The sequence below is a fragment of the Aethalodelphis obliquidens genome, unplaced genomic scaffold (genome assembly GCF_003676395.1).
Source record: "Aethalodelphis obliquidens isolate GAN/ISIS:26980383/991018 unplaced genomic scaffold, ASM367639v1 scaffold7, whole genome shotgun sequence".
Classification (NCBI taxonomy): Eukaryota; Metazoa; Chordata; class Mammalia; order Artiodactyla; family Delphinidae; genus Aethalodelphis; species Aethalodelphis obliquidens.
The window spans coordinates 22,692,591-22,712,694 of NW_020837951.1; the positions used below are offsets into that span (position 1 = coordinate 22,692,591).

At 37.6% G+C, this 20,104-nt stretch overlaps 1 protein-coding gene across 1 annotated transcript in view; it reads left to right on the forward strand.

Annotated features, from left to right (window-relative positions):
• SVEP1 (sushi, von Willebrand factor type A, EGF and pentraxin domain containing 1) overlaps positions 1-20,104 on the forward strand; it is a 184,891-nt gene that overhangs the window by 98,653 nt on the left and 66,134 nt on the right. Inside the window, exons 15-24 of the mRNA XM_027105235.1 lie at positions 1,243-1,407; positions 1,933-2,166; positions 4,427-4,588; positions 5,897-6,058; positions 11,253-11,414; positions 12,101-12,192; positions 13,244-13,340; positions 14,922-15,035; positions 16,259-16,372; positions 17,179-17,380. Coding sequence (XP_026961036.1) covers positions 1,243-1,407; positions 1,933-2,166; positions 4,427-4,588; positions 5,897-6,058; positions 11,253-11,414; positions 12,101-12,192; positions 13,244-13,340; positions 14,922-15,035; positions 16,259-16,372; positions 17,179-17,380 — 1,504 coding nt within the window. The remainder of the gene's footprint in view (positions 1-1,242; positions 1,408-1,932; positions 2,167-4,426; positions 4,589-5,896; positions 6,059-11,252; positions 11,415-12,100; positions 12,193-13,243; positions 13,341-14,921; positions 15,036-16,258; positions 16,373-17,178; positions 17,381-20,104) is intronic.

The window sequence follows — 20,104 nt, forward strand, 5'->3', positions numbered from 1 at the left end:
GAAAAGCTATTACCAAATAATATACATATAGTATGATCTCGTTTTGTTAAAAGTGCAGTATGTTTATTTTTATTCTAGCTATATATATATGTATCTATGCATAAATGTGTATGTGTGTATTTATATATTCATAGAAAAAATTCTTGCCTAAAATGTTATGGTCGTTATTTCCATGTGATGGAATTATAAGTAATCTTTTATATTTTTCTCTTTGCTAATCTGTTTTTTTTTTTCTATCAACATAATGGCTACATGACACTTGTGGGACAAATGTTTAAGTGAAAAACAAAAATATTGATCCCAGTTCTTTTTAATGGCCCAAAACATGAATTAAGCTAAAAAAAAAAAAAAAAAAAAAACCTCAAAAACCAACTTACTTAAGTGGACAAGTCTGTATAAATAGAATTTGATGTTTAACGCACCTAACTAAGCAACAACAGCAGTATGGCTAGACCAATATTAATATCATTTACTATCACTGAGGTTTTAGAATGAGTCAAATATGAGCCAGTTTGCATAAATTCGCTCAGTTATTCCACAGACAAACCTATGAGGTAAGCACAGTTATCTCAGTGTAGACACAAAGAAACTGAGATTCAGAGAGATGAGAGGAGCCTGACTAAGACTGTGCAGCCGTACACCATATATGAGAAGCCACAGTCTGAATCCTTGATCACAGTGATATGGAGGGCATCCAAAGAATCACGTGCAGCCGTGCTGCCTCCAGCATAGTTTCCTAACTACTTAATCATGTAACTTACATGCTGCCCTCAGAAACTACCCCCACCTTTGAAATATAATGCAGATATGCAGATACTTGAACAATCTTCACAAAAGGAAATCTGTTTCCATGCGTTAAGTTTATAACGCTGATATAAAAAAGCAAGAATGGAGCAAACCCTGAAGGGAAATAGGAATTGATTAAAATCTGTACCTCCTCCCATTTCCTCTAAAGTTAAGGTAATTTATTATTAGGTCAGGGATAGAATGTTTTAAATGCCTGTATAGCTCTACAGAGACTTTGCTTTATACTTTTAATGGAATTCATTGGTAAGCTAAACTTCATATGAAGCACCTAAAGCTACAGTATGATATTACAGACGAAACCTTGTATATGGTATATTATTATGGGCAGTTTAAGCGATGATCAAGGACAGTTTGATTTGTGGACTCACATTAGAACCTAAACGCTGATAAAGGTGCAACTGTAACATCTTTTGTCTCTCTGCCCCAATTGTCCAGGACCTGTCGGCTGGGGTGCAGCTAACAGGCTGGATTACTCTTATGATGACTTCCTGGACACTGTGCGAGAAACACCCACGGGCGCTGGCAAAGCCAGATCTTCACGGATTAAAAGAAGTGCCCCATTATCTGACCACAAAATTAAGTTAATTTTTAACATCACAGGTAAGGATAGACTATTCCATTTGAAAAGGTTAATATAGAGAGAAATTCTTGATTGGAGACCTGTTTTTCAAATTTTCTGTTAGTTATCATTATTAGGAAATGACCCTGGAACTGAAAATTAGGGCAAGCACGATCAACCAAGTTTTGTCATTTTTTTTCTTACTATCACAGATGTATTTTATAGTTGCCATAGCAACAAGCCCCCTGCTTTGTGCTCATCTTGACATGATGAACTACGGTGTGTTTTTAAAAAGCGAGAGTTTGCAGGAATTTAATATGTAATCGTGAAGAACTCCACAAAAGGGTGATGTAGATCCAGCATAGGAGAGAAAGGTTAAAACAAATCGTGTTGTTTTTAATATTCTCCAGGTACTAGTTGCTCAGTAAGTGGTGTTTATGTTTCAGTTTATTTTTCCTGGAAGATTTTTAATATGCTATTTCTCTTTGGTAAAAACTCAGTACAGATGGCTTCCTGCAACACCATGTGTGTGTGTTATGTTTTCTCTTGTTTCGTTTTTATCTCAGCTAGTGTGCCCTTACCTGATGAAAGAAATGATACCCTTGAATTGGAAAATCAGCAACGACTCATTAAGACATTGGAAACTATCACAAATCGACTGAAAAGGACCCTTACTAAGGAGCCCATGTATTCCTTTCATCTTGCATCTGAAATGCTTGTAGCTGACAGCAATTCCTTAGAAACCGAAAAGGCTTTCCTCTTCTGCAGACCAGGCTCCATGCTGAGAGGGCGTATGTGTGGTAAGACTTCTCCCTGTAATCAAAAATATTTGGTGCCTATTAGGTCAAATGACATGGATAGAGTCGTTTTACAACTCTAAAGGGATATTGTGATGAAACCTACATTTTCTTATTGTTACATGCTTAGTGTCTCAAAAATCTAGATAACCACTATTGGTCACAACAAGAAAATTATTTTAGGTGAGCGACTCAAATCTTCGTTTTATTTATAGATCTTTAGACCTCACAGCTTTCAGCAGCAACTCCAATAACAGAAACTCATACTTTCTGACCACTCATGTGTGCTGGCTGCGCCCGTCTCATGGGTTTAATCCTGTTTAGCTACTGTATGCGGTACCATTCTTATTAAGTACATTTTATACATGAGAAAACTGAAGCCAGGGAGGCTAAGAACTTACCCAGTAAGTCTTACCATTTAAGACAGTAAGTGGTGTAGACGAGATTCCCACCCAGGCAGCCAACATGAAATTCACATAGCATAAAGTGAACCATTTTAAAGTATACAATTCAGGGACTTCCCTGGTGGCGCAATGGTTAAGAATCCGCCTGCCAATGCAGGGGACACGGGTTCGATCCCTGGTCTGGGAAGATCCCACATGCCGCAGATCAACTAAGCCCATGTGCCACAACTACTGAGCCTGTGCTCTAGACCCCGCAAGCCACCACTACTGAACCCACGTGCCACAACTACTGAAGCCTGCGCGCCTAAAACCTGTGCTCCGCAACAAGAGAAGCCACCGCCTTGAGAAGCCTGCGCACCGCAAAGAAGAGTAGCCCCCGCTCGCCGCAACTAGAGGAAGCCCGTGCACAGCAACGAAGACCCAGCACAGCCAAAAATAAATAAATTTATTTTAAAAAGTATACAATTCAGTGGTATTTAGTACAATCGCAATGTCATTCAACCGTCACCTCTATCACAATTCCAGAACATTTTCATCACCCCCAAAGGAGACCCCAGACCCATTAAACTTCCCTTCCCCATTCTCCCTCCCCCGAGTCCCTTAGCTTTTACCCCTAATTTAGACTGTCACCATCTGGATCAGTTCCAGTCTCTTTCCCTAACAAACAAGTCATCATTTATAGATGGCGGGATCTCCTCTGACTAAACTCTGTACACTCAGTGGAACCAACTGACGAGAGTCTTCTGTTAACCCCTCTGTAGGTTGGGGCTCTTGTGTCCTGGTCGGAAAAGCTTCCTCAACAGTTCTTATTGCTATTCCCAGAGCTCAGTTGAGTTTTTCACAGCGTGATAAACACAGTCCATCCAAAGCACATTAACGTCGTCTTTCCGAGCCTCCTCTTGTTTCTTTCTCAACCTGTGAGTGAAAATCAGGAATTGCCTTGGCCAGCATTTTGCATTTCTCCGTGTGGTCTTCAGACTACCTGTGTCAGCATACCCTGAAGTGCTTTCAAAATGCAGCTCGATTAAGGCCCCATCCCAAAACGGATGCATCTGACCCCTTGGGGTTAGGGCATTGGAATCTGAAATGTAATAAGTTGCCAGGTAATTCTTACATACCTTACCACCTCAGAATCACCCAAGTGATTCTTTCAAGTGTCCTCTCTATAAAAATACTAACTTCAATAGCAGCCTTTCAGTGAATTTAACATCCCACTTTGGTCTCAGAAATTCTGCACTCCAGGCGTCCAAATAGTAGAGCAAATCTTCAAGGAAGGAAGGTTCTAAAATTGGCCTGTTTCCTCGGAGGCTTTGGGTCTGAGGATGCCTCAGACTTGCCTTCAGTGGGCAGTAATTCCTGCAATCAGAGACAAGGGTCGACTTAACTCACTTTTTTTAGGCTCACCACCTTTGCCTGTTTTTATTTCTAGAAATAATGCTATAATGGACACTCAATTTCATAAGGGAAACCATTCAGAAGAACAGCTATGAAATCATTTTTCATATCTCGAAGCCCCAAATTAACCTAAACATTCATTGTTTTATCCTCTTCTTCCATGAACTGTGTGTTTCCAGAATAATCTGGTTTATTAGAACTTTAACCCACACTTCAAAGCCGCCATCATATAAACACTAAGCTTGGTCAACAAGAATTTGCATTTTCTCAAAAAAAAAAAAAAAGAATCTACTGTTGGTTTAGAGGAATACATTTCTGGAAGGTTTATCATGTGAGTAAGCCTCTGGCAGTAAAATTTAACCCATAAACAATAGTATCTGGAAGCAGGCTTTATTACTCTCATGCCTTAGGGAAAAAGCACATTCCATACTATATTCAGTGTTTCCTGCTTGTCTTCTCTTCAGTCAATTGCCCTTTGGGAACCTACTATTCTCTGGAGAATTCTGTCTGTGAAAGCTGCTTGATGGGCTCCTATCAAGATGAAGAAGGGCAGCTTGAGTGCAAACCCTGTCCAACTGGAACTTACACTGAATATCTCCATTCAAGAAGTAGCTCGGAATGTAAAGGTAGGGGCTTAGTGCTCATTTTGACCAGAAGCCTAAATTTTGTTTCCAGTTATAAAATCTCAATGGCAAATAGGATGAAATATGAGCATTACCAAAAGCAATTTCATTAATTGATTTTTTTCTTTCTTTTAATTGCAAACTGTTACCTGAATGTTTCCCTCACTTTAGAGAAGTCCATTTATCTTTCCTTTTGCAACAGTCCATTGCTCTAAGTCAAACTCCACTGTCAAGAACTCTAATCCACATTCGTCAATGAACCTGGGTGTTTTAGTGAATCTCACTTTAATTGGTGGAAAGGACTTTCATGGCTCTTAGCAAGCATTAGGCTGCTTTTTGTTAGAATAATATTTGATGTGATGAGATTCACTCTCCATTTACTTGGAAATGAATAACTACAGGCCCATATGCAGCTATTCTTGCTACTGAAATATCCAGTCCTTTCAAAATATTGTTACTGTTATTCTCAATGAACATTCCTGATGGAAACATTTTCTTTCACATTTAAAGTTACAGTAAGACACACCTAAAAGAAGGAGTTGCAGAATTGTGCCTCCTTGCCTATTGTTGCCAATGCAGGTGTGGGTACCTCATGACACGTAAACTTGAGAGCAGTGCTAGGTGATTGCAAATGCACTAAAAATGTTAGCAGCGCTGAAAATGAGAGTCATCCAGAGGAGAAGGGCAGGAGGAAAGGACAGTGCACCGGGAATTGGGGAATCTGGCCCTAAGCCCGCTCTACTACAAAACCATTGCTATGAGTTTGGGAAAGTTGCTTAATTAACCTCTCTGGGCCTGATGCTAAGACTACTTTTACTTCCTCTCTGCCAACCCTCAAATGAAATGGTGTCTGCAGGCAGGAGGAGGTAAGAGGGCCTGTTCTTATTTAGAGTGAAAAAAGGTGCCGGTATAGTCATGAGACTCTAGCTCATTCGGGGGTTTTGTTTCAGTCACTCAAGGGAACAGTGCACAAGCTGAGAACTTGTACAGAAACAAGCTTCCCCGTGACAGCTTGATCTTATGAGTGTGCCTTTCTGAGGTGCAGGTTTCTAACTTCACCCAAAAACTCTTTGTCGACATTTTCTATGTGTCAAACACCGTGCTAGGTCCTAATACAAGTAACTGGAAATGAGCCTAAGACTTAGTATACGGAAGTACGGGGAGTCTAAAATATGACGTGTATGCTTGGAGTTCTTCGTGACCCTCATTCTATCCTAAGTAAATTAAAATGTGGAAAATCCTGTTGTACACAGTGCTAATTTTGTATAGCTGATGTCATCGTTATTAACCATGTTACATTTTTCGTTTTAGCTCAGTGTAAGCAAGGCACCTACTCATCAAATGGGCTTGAGACCTGCGAATCTTGTCCACTGGGCAGCTATCAGCCAGCGTTTGGTTCCCGGGGTTGCCTCGTGTGTCCAGAAAATACTTCAACAGTGAAGAGAGGAGCCGTGGACATTTCTGCTTGTGGAGGTTAAGTCTTAGACATCGCTTTTTTCCTCAAGCCTCCTAGGTTCTATGCATGGAGGAGTGGAATCTTTTTAGCAAAACCATGTGTCTACTGCATGCAAAGAATGTAAATAACTGTCTCTTCATAGAGAGTTTCCTTCTATTCGGCCAGTCAATACTTAAGTGTAAACACCCATAATATAAACACCGTGCTGGTACCGTTAGGAACACACAAGAAGCACAAGACTTGGTCCCAGCCCTCAACATTTGTAACCATGTGGCCACATGATATGATAGAAATACATCTCAACTAGGAACTTAGATTCCTCGGGTTAAAATGAGGTCTTATCTAACGTTCCTTGAAACTCTAAAAATACAACCTCTGAATTGTAACGTTCATTCCCTACAGTTTGAAGATCTTCATGAGTGATTATCCACTCTGGCTGCATACTAGAATCATGGCACATTTACATCAGTATTTTTAAAATACTGAAACCCAGTCTCTGCCCCCCCCAGATATTCTGATTTAAGTTTTCTGGTTTTCTTCTGAAGTTCTCCCAGGTGATTCTAAAGTATGACTAATTTTGGTTCTCAAATGTCACCATGGAGGGTTTGTTAAAACATAGATTGCTGGGCCCCAGCCCCAGAGTTTTTAATTCAGCAGGTCAGGTGTGGGGCCTGAGAATTTGCATTTCTAACTAGTTCTCAAGTGATGCTGATTCTGCTTGGTCCAGGGACCACACATTGAGAACCACTGGTTTAAATAGAAATATAAAGATCAGAGTTCTATTTTTCAAATAGTTCTAACATCCCTACCAAGTACAGTTTTCCAGCAGTGAAAAAACTGGAAGCCATAAACAAAAGCAAAAGATGAAAACTTAGAATGACAGTGAAACTAGGTCTGACAGTCAAGGTCAGCCTATTGCCAGAAACTCCCATAAACTGCAATGACTTTGCAATTTCAGTGGAACTTTGCAAAAAATAAAAATTTGTTGGCCTCTCTGCTACATCACTGGGAACAGAACAAGCATGCCTGGCTAAAAGATGACTTTTTAAAAAATTGTGAGTCCTCCCCATTCTTTATACCCTTACTGAAAAACCTAAGGTCTATGGCAATCTGAAAGTTTAAACTCTTCCCTTACTGAGTGATGTTTTTAAGAAGCCAGTCTGCTGGTTCCCCATTCCCTCAAGCTACACACACATCCCATCCTCATTGCACCCCAATCATATATACATCTGCATCCACTTAGAGGCTGAGAGTCCTAGAAAACAGATGCTTAGGATGTTTGAGTGTGGTGGTAGGGAGGGGATGGAGCGTGTCCAGCATTGCTTCCTGGGAGTCGTAGTCCTCATAACTTAAGTGCTACAGGAAATACATACTGTGAGTTATAGGTTTTATATGCTCCATCGGGTTGACTCTCAGAATTTCACAGTAGATGAAAGCCTCTTAGACCAGAGGAATTGGGAGAGCAGTGTTCATCGACCTAATGTTTCACTGATGAGAAGAGAATTTAACTAGGACCTATTTGAAACTCAGAAACCACGTGTGTTGTGTAATACCAGCTGTGGATTTTTTTTTAATTAAAAGTCAAACAAAACCTCACATTATGGTTGAAAGAGATCTGCCAAAGACTCTATTATTTTGTCAGTATACAAGCTAACTATGGAAGAAAGTCTGCAGGAAAAAATCCTCTCTCTCTCTCTGTCTCCCTCTCTCCCTCCCTCCCTCTCTCCTTCCTTCCTTCCTTCCTTCCAACCACAAAAGCAACTAGGATTTTTACAGTGAAACAAGTTCATAGTTGACAAATTTTTATCCTTTAACTTTCCAAGTAATCCTTGAGGTTTTCTAATAGCAAATTACTGCAATTAAGTAATTATAATTCCCAGGAAATCTCTAAATTTCTGGTAACTGTTCCATTTCTCCTAATATTTCTAGCATATGTTTAACCACAGTCCTGAGTAAGAACTAGTAATATTTGGTAATGACACTTTCCCCTACGGTGCTGGGTAAACACCATTTTACTTTTACTTTAAATTTAAATGTGTGTGAGTTCTAAAACAGTCCCTTGTATATTTTCCTTAGTTTTCCCTTTTCTGTCCCTCTCTCCCCCTCCCCTTCTTTCTTTCTCTCCTTCTCCTCTTTTCTCTTTCTGTACTGATTTATGTTTTATGGGCATGTTGTACAGTTTATCTTATTTTTTGCTGACACATCACTTTTTGCCTCCTTTGGCCTGTTGAACTGAAAATATCATTAATAAATATAGCAGTTATCTTTAAGTATATTGCTATGTTAGCATAAGGTAACATTCTTTATACATTTCACCGATTGTCACTTATTAGGATATTAGATAGTCTTGAGTCCTTGGTTACAAAAGAGCCTGAAATGTTCCATTTTTTAAAAATGATTTTTATCAAAATCATTAATCCCACAAATGAGTTTTTGGTGATGGTGTTGTTTACATATGGTCCCAATAGAAGGAAAGGTTATTTGTGGCGCAGGAGGATAACACTTCTTAGCCCAGCCCTGTAGGATGAAGTTAAAAGGAGGCTCAGAATAAGAGGCTTTGACTTTTGGCTTTGTCATAGGAAACCAATGGCTCCAAGGCTGTATTTATTCCTTTACACTATCAGGGGACGGACATGTGAGGTTACATTTTTCCCTGGTCATTTCAGTGCTTTATTTTAATTCTATTTTGATAGCACTTTTGGCATATTTGAATACGTTTTTTCTCTTTCTCTACAGTAGAAGAGGTGAGAAGAGTTTTGTTCCATTTGTCTTGATTAGAAACCACAGTTTCTCTGGCCAAGGTTCAAAAGGAAACTTTCTCACATCTTTTCTTATGACGTTAGTCCATTAGGAACTGTGTCATGTGTGTATGCATGTGTATTTAATACTGTCCTGTGTACTAGATAGTGCTATTATTATGTATATGTTTATACATTCATATATTATATGTGTGTGTGTGTATGTGTGTGTGTGTGTGTATATATATATATATATATAGGTACTGCATATATAAATTATATATTAAATGCTGATTATTCACTCTTGGAAAGTATATTTGTGGTGACAACTGTCTGCCCTTGGAATGTAATTTAAACTAATTTCCACATGAAAGTTTATTTTACACTTTCTAGGTCAAAAAGCAAAGTACAGACATCACAACACCATGTTTGCTATTTTGAGATGCTAATTGGCTTATTTTTAATCTTAAGATTTTATTATTATTATGTCTTAGTATAACTTTTGACAATTATAGTATAATTATGTGCTACAACTGACAGTATAATTCTGTCAGTTTTTAGGGGCACAGTCTTTTTTTCTTTTTAAGATTTCTTTTTCTTCTTTTTAAGATTGTACTGAAAAGAGTTATATGGAAAAAAACAGTTTCATTCATTATAGCATCTTGGGTTTAAGTGGCAGCATTTATATTTCTAGCATATGATGCACACTCATAGATATCCTCTCAAACAGAAAATTTATACTTTTATCAGTGGAAGATTTATGCTTCCAATTAACTAATTAGCTATTTGGAAGGTACCTTTTCCAAAGAGACAATCATTTTTGGAAACTTGGGAATCAGAAAACCCATTTTAAACTCCTATGGGTTTATAATATGTTTGTGCAAAGCCCTGGCTACATCTAGTAACAGAGTAGATTATTTTATTCTTGGTGAAACAAAGATACTTGTAGTTTAAAACTCTTCTTGAATATAGCAAATGTAGCCACCAGAAATTTTTTTTTCTAAATATGCGTTAATAGCTATGTTATCTTCTGCCATCTCTTGATTCAACTCTCTACTTTTTGTCAGTTGGGTACGTAAAAGAACTCTTTTACAAGAGATTCGCCTGGCTCTTTTTGCTTAAGAAATTTGATCAAAGCGTCTTGAGATTACGACAGATGTGTTGTCATTTACTTCATGTTTATTGTCATACCAATAAAAAAGAGATGCCATCACTTGGCGTATCATGCTCCCTTGAGCCTCAAGTGTATCTCTAAATTTTTCAACCATATTGGTAATTATTTCTGCTATACTAATTTTTATTATCAAGAATCCAAAACCTAAATGATAAGTATGCTGATATCCTGAGTAGCTGTTTCCCTGTGTCCTGTCTTCTATACTTAATTTTATGCAGACAAGTCTTAATAGTTTTAGTAGTTTTCTCAGTTTATAATGGTTTCAGGGCTCACCCAAATGACTCCAGTTCACACACTCCACCTGAATTTGTCTATGGGTCACAGTCTAAAACCCCAACCCAAGGATTTAATCATGGGTACTCTACCCCACTATCCCTCTGCCAAATGTAAGCAAAATTTATGTTTGGGGCTGTTTTCTTATATTCCACCAAATCTTGGCAAGAGAATTTCCAATTTGGTTAAAAGATAATATTCAACTGCATGTTGTTTACGAAAAGCATGTCTAACCCAAAATGACATTAAAAGTTTTAAAAATAAAAGACCCCCAATAAATGATAGACAGCTCTAGAGGGGAAATAAAAATTTCTGGTAAACGTAAAAAATGCAACTTCATTTATCATCAAAATGCAAATTAAAATAACAGCGTGATTCCATTTTTACCTTCAAGTAGGAAAAAATTAAATAATCATTTTGAAGGCTGAGCATGCAGTGAGAAGGGCAATTTCATACGCTGCCAATGGGACTGTAAATTACATTATTTAAACATTTGGGCATGACACATTTATGACTTTAAATTGTCGTATCTTTAGCTCTAACCACTCAACTACTCAAAGTCAAGTGTTATCCCAAGGAAATAATCAGAGCTATATTAAAAGATTTATAGAGAAAATTTCATGTCAGCATTATTTATAATAGCAAACTAGTAGAGACGAGCTAAGTGTTCAATAGGAGAGGAAATGTGAGATCAATTATGGTCTGCCAATGAGATGTAACATTTTTCATTCGTTAAACACCATGTTACTTAATGATTTGGGGAATGATTTGCTTATGATATAAAGTTAAGTGGAAAAATCATAACACAGTATTATATGGCCAATTCTGATTTTTCCTGAGTTGCTGTGTGTTGTTAAAGATGGGAAGGAAACAACAATACATTTATCTAGGTGATAAAATGGTCTGGGTATTAAGTACGTGCAAGGGAAAATATTAGCAATGCGATAGCTTTGTTATAACCAAAGCTTCTTTTAGAGGTAGGGTATACTACTATGAAGCACAAATGATTTGTTCTTACTTTTGCAGTGCCTTGTCCAGTAGGAGAGTTCTCTCGTTCTGGGTTAATGCCCTGTTATCCATGTCCTCGAGACTACTACCAACCCAATCCAGGGAAGTCCTTCTGCTTATCTTGTCCCTTTTATGGAACTACAACCATCACTGGTGCCAGATCCATCACAGATTGTTCCAGTAAGATGATATACTTCATTTCTCACGTAACCGTGTGTCGGAGACTTTTGTTTATCTCTGCGGTAGCTTCAATTCTGAATATTACTATTTTCAGTGCCTTTGGGTGTCTGGATGTGTTAAACTATCCTTCTGAAGGTCTTTTTGATGACAGTGACTCAGAGATTCTTATTTTGGGAATGTCGAACTTGATAAATTCCAAATTTCTGAAAGTCTAGAATTTAATGACATAATTCCATCCATCTCTGTGCTCTCTTTATATTACTGAAACAAAATATATGTGGCTTTGCCCACTCTGAGAATCAGAATCTTGACTATGGTATTTAAATAGAGCCTGCTCCTAGAGAACAGACTTGTGGTTGCCAAGGGGGAGGGGCTTTGGGAGGAGGGGTGGAGTGGGAGGCTGGGATTAACAGATGTAAGCTGTTATATATAGAATGGATAAACAAGGCCCTACTGTATAGCACAGGGAACTGTATTCAATATCCTATGATAAACCATAATGGAAAAGAATTTTTAAAAAGAATGTATGTATTTGTATAACTGAATCACTTTGCTGTACAGCAGAAATTAGCAGTAAAACAACTATACTTCAATTTTTAAAAAAGAAAAAAAAATAGAGTCTATTTATTGGTAATATCTACTACACACAAATATGTTTTTCAGTTGTTTTCCCATAATTTTATTAGGTTTTAGTTCAACTTTCTCAGCAGCAGAGGAAAGTATAGTGCCCGTTGCTTCTCCTGGACATATCAAAAAGAAGTATGAAGTCAGCAGTCAGGCAAGTCCATTTTATATTTATAAAATTTTCTCTAATGGAATTCTTGGAAAACAACTTGTCATTATACGTGTCCCACAGAGGAAAACTACCAGAGTTGAAACTTCAAGTAATCAAGACTCATGAATATTATCAATGAATAATTACATTTGCTTATGACTTATAAAATGAACTTTCCAAAAATGCAGCATTAGAAGTTCTAAGTACCAGAAATGGGAATTTTTCCCAGCAATGTCTGGCACAGAGAACTGTAGATGTGGGGAGTCTTTTGAGTTGCTAATAATTAACATGTACCATGTACCGTGAGCATAACCCATCATTTGAGTAAGGGCGTTTGGATTAACCAAAGGCCTTTTCCGATTAGCAGGAAGAGTTACTCAACTTCCATGAAAGTTATGTAAATTTTTTGCCAGCAAAAATAAAAATCATTTATTGGAGTAAGTTGTGGGTTTTTTAAAAAATAAGCAACATAACTCATAAAACTTTTCCATTTATTTTTTTGAAGACTAGTTAAGAATAATTATTTTGGGTGATTCAGCCATTACTCTGAATGCACCTTGCCCAATGTCATAATAAATTCCTTGGCTTTAAGTATTTTTAAGGAGGATAATGAAGTTATATTTCTTATTTTAACTTCCTACATCCAAACATACTCACTTATAACGGTTTCATAAGTCATATTTGAAACTGCACGTAATGGACACAGACACATTAGAATCCACTGGCTTACTTTTAAAAACGATGCACAGATACCACTTCCACAGATTCCTGATTTAGCTGGTCTGGGTTGGGGCCTGTCCTTAGTATACTTTTTAAAATGCCTTAAATGGAGCCAGCATTTAGCAACACTGCCTGGGTTTATCAGAACATCTCTCAAGAATAATATATAGCATTTGTGCCCATATATGGCAGGTACCAGCGTTATGCAGGCAGCCGTCCAGCTGGCCTCACCTGGAAACCGAAACCTGATGTAAACCTTCTAACTCCCTACTCAGAATTGCTTTGAAACAAATAGTGTTTTGTCTCTGATACATTTCTTTTCTGCCACTGGTAGGTTTTCCATGAATGTTTCTTAAACCCCTGCCACAATGGTGGAACCTGCCAACAACTTGGGCGTGGTTATGTGTGTCTCTGTCCAACTGGATATACAGGTAACACAGAGGAGTGCAAATTTTCATGTGTTTTTCATACAGTATCTTTGTGACTTGCAGTATCAAACTTTGAAACATTAAAAATAAACGCCATAAGATACATTAGACTGTATAATTGCACAAAAGTTTGGTTGAACAAGACAAACCAATAAGTGAAAAAAGCATACATATCTTACGAATGACAGTGTTCTTTGCACGTTTTGGGGGAAGAATAAAGAATCATCTTCTCTATGAAAAGTCACATCATAACTCACGATTTAAATTGGGATACGGTTCCAGAGGCCGTGTCCAAGGTTGCATTCTAACACAAATTAAATGCATGACACTCAACATAGAACAGATTGTCCAGCATAAACATTTTTAAACAAACTCCAGTTTCTCTCATTTGCTTCACATGAATGGAAGTTGTCATGAATGGCCATGATTTGTTGCTTGCTTTCTTTCTGGAAGCTGTGCTTAGAAACACAGCGTGGCTTTGAACTTGATTACATAGGAATTATGTAAGAATTATGTTTTCTTGCAGTTTGGTTCAAATTCCAGCTCAGTCCAGAAATATAATTTTTGAGGCGAAATGAACTATATCTTAAAAATTGCAGTTTATTTAAAATAATTTCCTGTTTTCTTCCAGAAATGCAGTTTTTACATTTTTTTTCGAGTTTTATGCCGCCAACATGAAGTGTTTTTAATGAGAAAGTGGTATTTAAATAATTCACCGCAAGATAAGCAAAAGAGAAGTTGGAAAACAAAATACAGAATGTTGTCATTCCACTTATTTCACCATGTGCATATGTGCATGTGTGTGGGTTTCAATTCTTATAAAAATTTCTGTCCCAACATTCCACAAGAAATAATGAACTTGTCCTAGAATTTTATAAGTGAGAAAAGCATAATATAGGACAATGATTCTCAAATTTTGACGTGCATCAGAACCATCTGGAGGACTTCTTAAAACACAGATTGCTGGAGCCCAATCCCAGAATTTCTGATTCAGTAGGTCTAGGGAAGTTGTGAGAATTTGCATTTCTGTCACATTCCCAGGGGATTACTGATATTGTTGGTCCAGGGACCACACTTTGAGACCCCCTGGTGCAGAAGAACCTGGGTTTCGGCAGAGCTAGCCCATAGAAAGCCTGTGTGCACCCTATGGGAAGATGCACCCCATTCTAGGATACCTGACGTATGAGCTGGGGTCTGGCAGGATTTAGTGCCGCCACCCCTCCTCCGCCAAGTGGCCTTGGTAGCAAGTATATATGACTCTGTATTTTTCACTTTGGAATTAAACTAATTCCTGGCTCTATTTTATGCTTCCAGATTTCCCTTTTTCCCTCTCTACTTCTAACTTAGGATCTTTTGTTATCTTTTATGTATCCTTATAAGGATATCTTAAAGCTGTTTAGAGAGAGGTAATACCTTCATTAAATACTTAACTAGATGGTAGCTCTTAACAAATATTGCCCTTTCCTTCACCACCACCACTCCGTATAAATTCAGATTATCGGGATAATTATCTTTAAATGATCATGGTTCTGTTTCTGTTAATCCGCTCTTTGATTGACCTTCAGTGTCTGGTTTGCATTTTAGGCTTAAAATGTGAAACAGACATTGATGAATGCAGCTCACTGCCATGCTACAACAATGGAATTTGTAAAGACCAAGTTGGGGAGTTCATTTGTGAATGCCCATCTGGTTACACAGGTAAGGGGAAAGTTTCTCGTTCTTAGAATATTAACCCTGGAATCCTTAAAATAATGAGTTACCACCTCACACCTGTTAGAATGACTATTATCAAAAGATAAATGTTCATCGATGGAGGAATGGATAAAGAAGATGTGTGTGTGTGTGGGTGTGTACACACACACACACACACACACACACACACACACACACACAATGGAATATTACTCATCCATGAAAAAGAATGAAGTAATGTTATTTGCAGCGACGTGGATAGACCTAGAGATTATTGTACTAAGTGAAGTAAGTCAGAAAGAGAAAGACAGATATCATAGGATATTGCTTATATGTGGGATCTAAAAAATACGGTACAAATGAACCTATTTACAAAACAGAAATAGAATCACAGATGTAGAAAGCAAACGGTTACCAAAGGGAAAAGGAGGGGGAGGGATAAATTGGGAGATTGGGATTGACATATAAACACTACTATATTTAAAATAGATAACTAATAAGGACCTACTGTATAGCACAGGGAACTCTACTCAATACTCTGTAATGATCTATATGGGAATAGAATCTAAAAAGAGTGGATATATGTGTAACTGATTCACTTTGCTGTACAGTAGAAACTCACACAACATTGTAAATCGACTATACTCCAATAAAAATTAATTAAAAATTAAGAGAGATGAGAGATAACAGTGCTGGCAAGGACATGGAGAAAAGGGGACCATTGTGAACTGTTGGTGGGAATGTAAATTGGTGCAGCCATTATGGAAAACAGCATGGAGGTTCCTCAAAAAATTAAAAGTAGAATTACCATACAATCCAGCAATCCCCCATCTGGGTATGCATCCAAAGGAAACGAAATCACTATCTCAAAGAGATATCTGTATTTTCACGTTCATGGCAACAGTATTCACAGTAGCCAATGGCCAAGATATGGAAACTAAGTATAAATCAAGGGATGAATGGATAAAGAAAATGTGCGATAGGTAGGTAGGTAGGTAGATACATACATACATACATATAGATACATAGATAGATATCATATATATAACATATATTGGAATATTATTCAGCAAATAATTGTATTTGGCAAAGAGCAAAATTTTTCACAAACATGTTAGCCATGGTTTCCAATCGTTTTGCTCTTACGCCTGAACAACTTGCTTGAAAACCGATTAGTCTTAAATTCCTTTCAGTTTTCTCCAGCTCAGATGTTCTATGATTCTTTGCAGGTCAACTCTGTGAAGAAAACATAAATGAGTGTAGCTCCAGTCCTTGTTCAAATAAAGGAACTTGCGTTGATGGCTTAGCTGGTTATCGCTGCACGTGTGTGAAAGGATACACGGGTAAGATGTTTCCATTCTTCCTAGTTGTCACAGAGTTCTGTAAAGCCCCAGAAATCATTACATTTACGAACATTCCATATATATATATATATGTAATATTATGTAAGTTAATATTAATTTTCTGATTTTACAACTGTGCTGTGATTTCATAAGAGAGAGTCCTCATTTTTGAGGAAATTCACACTGAAGTATTTAGGGGTAAAAGGGCATCATTTCTACAATTTACTCTCAAACAGTTCAGAAAAATAATATGTTCCTGTACATGTGTGTATATATATATGTGTATATAGAGACAGAAAGAGAGAAAGAAGACGTGAGTTTATATGCTAAGACAAGCACTCAAGAAGGAACTGGAGTTAAATTATATAAAATCATATTGTGAATGGATGCTAAATAATAGAGTTAAAATATCTATCTATCTACACTTAACTGATAAAGAAGAAGTCCAAAACAGAAAATGATCAGTGAAGGAAAGAGGCAAGGTCAAAGAAACAGAGGAACATTTTGAACTAAATTTGCTAGTTCCATTTTTTAACATTATCTCAATTAGATATTCATTGCTAATGTTCGTTTCAGAAAGAGGTAAGATTGCAAGAGCAGATTTTCAAAAACGCAGTCCTAAAATGATGTAGAAAAGCCAGAGCTTGTTGAAGAATGTGGCTGTGAAACCAGTTTGGTAGGCCAGTGGCTCCGCAGCCTCCATTCCTGTCCTTTAGAAGCAGCATGCCCTAAGGAGGCAGCACCTTGACCCCAGTTTTCCCAAGGGGTTAACATGCGGGCTCCTTCTCGTCCTCATCCATCCCCAGGCCTACACTGTGAAACGGAAGTCAATGAATGCCAGTCAAGCCCATGCTTAAATAATGCAGTCTGTGAAGATCAGCTTGGGGGCTTCTTGTGCAAGTGCCCACCTGGATTTTTGGGCAACCGGTGTGAAATCAACGTGGATGAGTGTTTCAGCCAACCGTGCAAAAATGGAGCTACCTGCAAGGATGGTGCCAATAGCTTCAGGTAAAAGACTAAGTCTGGCTCCTTTCACTATTTTTATTATCTTAACTGTTCAGTCATTCTGCAGTCTTTCCAGAGTATTACTTTGAATTCCAAGTCAGCCCTTCCCAAATCCTAGCCCAAGGATAAGCTATGGTAGAATCAGCCTACCACCTGATGTTCTGATTTCCTAAGTCTTGGGTAAAGTCTATAATTTTAAAATAGACAACCTGTATGTTTTAAGTTCCCCAGTGATTCTGATGCACAGCCAGACTTGGAAACCACTGTTCTATACTTGGGAAGTCATAAAAGATGAAAGGAAGCACATTTATTCGGAAGCAAATGCAGAGGCACTGTACAAAACCCAGTTTTAAATGTTTTATATTTTAGCTGGAGTTTTCCCACTAGCTAAAATAGGAATTGTGCAATTCTACTGTCACAGCGCCATTCTACATTCTGTAACCATGGTTTTCAAACCTTTTTTTTTAGTTTAGTAACCCTTGTTTCAGGAGAAATCTGAGTGTAAACAAATAAAACAATAAGCTAAGCTTTTGGGGTTGAAAATAGTAGTGATGGTGGGGAGAAAGACTCTGTCTTCCTGAGGCAGCTCTTAGGGTGCCAGTAGAAAGCAGTTTGAAAACCAACACTTTTTTTTTTTTTATTACTATCAAGTCTGCCCTATTCCATCCCCTTCCTCTTGCAGGATCTGTGGCTTCTGCAGTGCAAAAGACAGACTGGTATTACTTGCAAAATTTTAGGAAACGTTATTGCCCTCAACAAGCAACTGGTTCTGTAAGTTTTCAAAAGTTAAAAGCAAAAAAAAAAAAAAAAAGAATTCTACCCCAGTTGCAACATTTCCCAGTACTTTTCCGGTTCAGCCCCCTTCCATTACCGTCCCCTAACAGAGCTAGGATACTATCTGGAAGAAATAGGAAGCCAGTTCGGCCAGTGAGACTTTCACTCTTAATATGGAAATGAGGTCTTAGCAGGGTAGCATCATCTTTTCGTGGGCTTTTTTATATCTTCTGGCATACAGCCCCTAACCATAGGCAATGAGAATTTCCAAATGAACAGCAAGAGTTCCAAACTCTCCCCAGGGTCCAAAACAATTGATGAATACCAAATTTGTCTAAATCCTAAATAACTAGAGGAAAAGTGAAGGTAAACCCTCCTAATTCAACAGGAATGTTAGTTGCCACCAAAGTGAATCTGTTTCATAGACAAAGATATTGAACTGCCATAATGATATCACACATGTACATATAAAGATGAGTGAAATTCTAGCCAAAATAGATTTACCCTCAACTACACAGAACTCCATAAAGATGCACGCCAATTCCAACTGAGATTTTCTTTTAAACCCCCAAATACCATTTATTCATATTATTGCCAATATCAAAGAGGTCCCCGTATAAACATGCTGGTTAACAATATTCACTGCATTTATTGGGCAGTTCCTTTTTAATTAAAAATATTTCAGACATACAGAAAATTACAAAGAATAACAAAAGTCATACACTCATCACAGTAATTATCAAACCTTAGCCTTTTGCCTTATTTGATTTATATCTTTCGTGTTTAAAAAAGCAAATTCTAAAGATAGATTTGGAGTCCCCCCAAATATGCATACATACACGCACACATGCACATCACCCACACATATTTCTCTTCTTCCCCAATAGTGATCACTGTCCTGAAGTTGGTTTATATCTTTCTCATTCAGACTTTATGTTTTACTATGTATATGACTTCATAAACAGCATATAGTATAGTTTGACATGCTACATTAAGTGGTATCATGTTATATGTGTATATATATATATCCCTTTGTATTTTGTTTTTTCACTCAATACTATGTATTTTCAAGACTGATACATTTGGCTCTAGTCTGCTCATTTCAACTGCTGATTAGTATTCCACTGAATGATTATACCATGGTTTATTTTCCCATTCACTTCTCCATGAACGTGTAGAATGATGCTGTTGTGAACACTTGTTATATGTGTCCTTGTGCACCTGGGCAGTAATGTCCTAGAGTTCATACTAGAAATGGACATACAGGGCTCTGGGAGTACAAACTCTCCACTTCCCTTGCCATTGCCAAGTGGTAGTTGTACTCACTGAGATTTCCCATTTCATGACACCTTTGTCAACATTTGACATCATTAGCTGTGTTCTCCATTCTGAGGGGTTTAAAGCGTTTGTTGCATACCACAGAGACTCTGTGGCATACTGATTAAGAATAAGCCACTAGACTGAGATCAAAGTCCTCCTCCAGCACTTAGTAAAAAGAGGACTCAGGCAAATTAGCCTCTCTGAGCCACGGTTTACTCATCTGTAAAGTACCTCATTGTTATAGAGATTGGATTAACATATGTGAATTTTTGTTTTTTGTAGCACTTCTGTGGGGAGAGAAATTCCCAATGTATGAATAATACTTCACCTTGACCAGAACTGCTTTATACTCTATTTTTGCTACTACAATATCTCAAATATACGTTGTCTTAAATAGGTTTCTTTGAATGAATTAAAAAAATAACAGTTAAAGCACTGTTTTAATGGGGAAAATATGTTTCAGCATTTCAGGGTTTTTTTAAAAAATTCAATTTAGTTAAATTGAAAAAAAAGAAAAAAAAAGGATTCACCTATTTTTCCCACCTCCCACTCCCTGTCTCTGGCTTATGTTCTATAAGCTTGGGGGGTGTGTGTGTGTGTGTGTGTGTGTGTGTGTGTGTGTGTGTGTGTGTG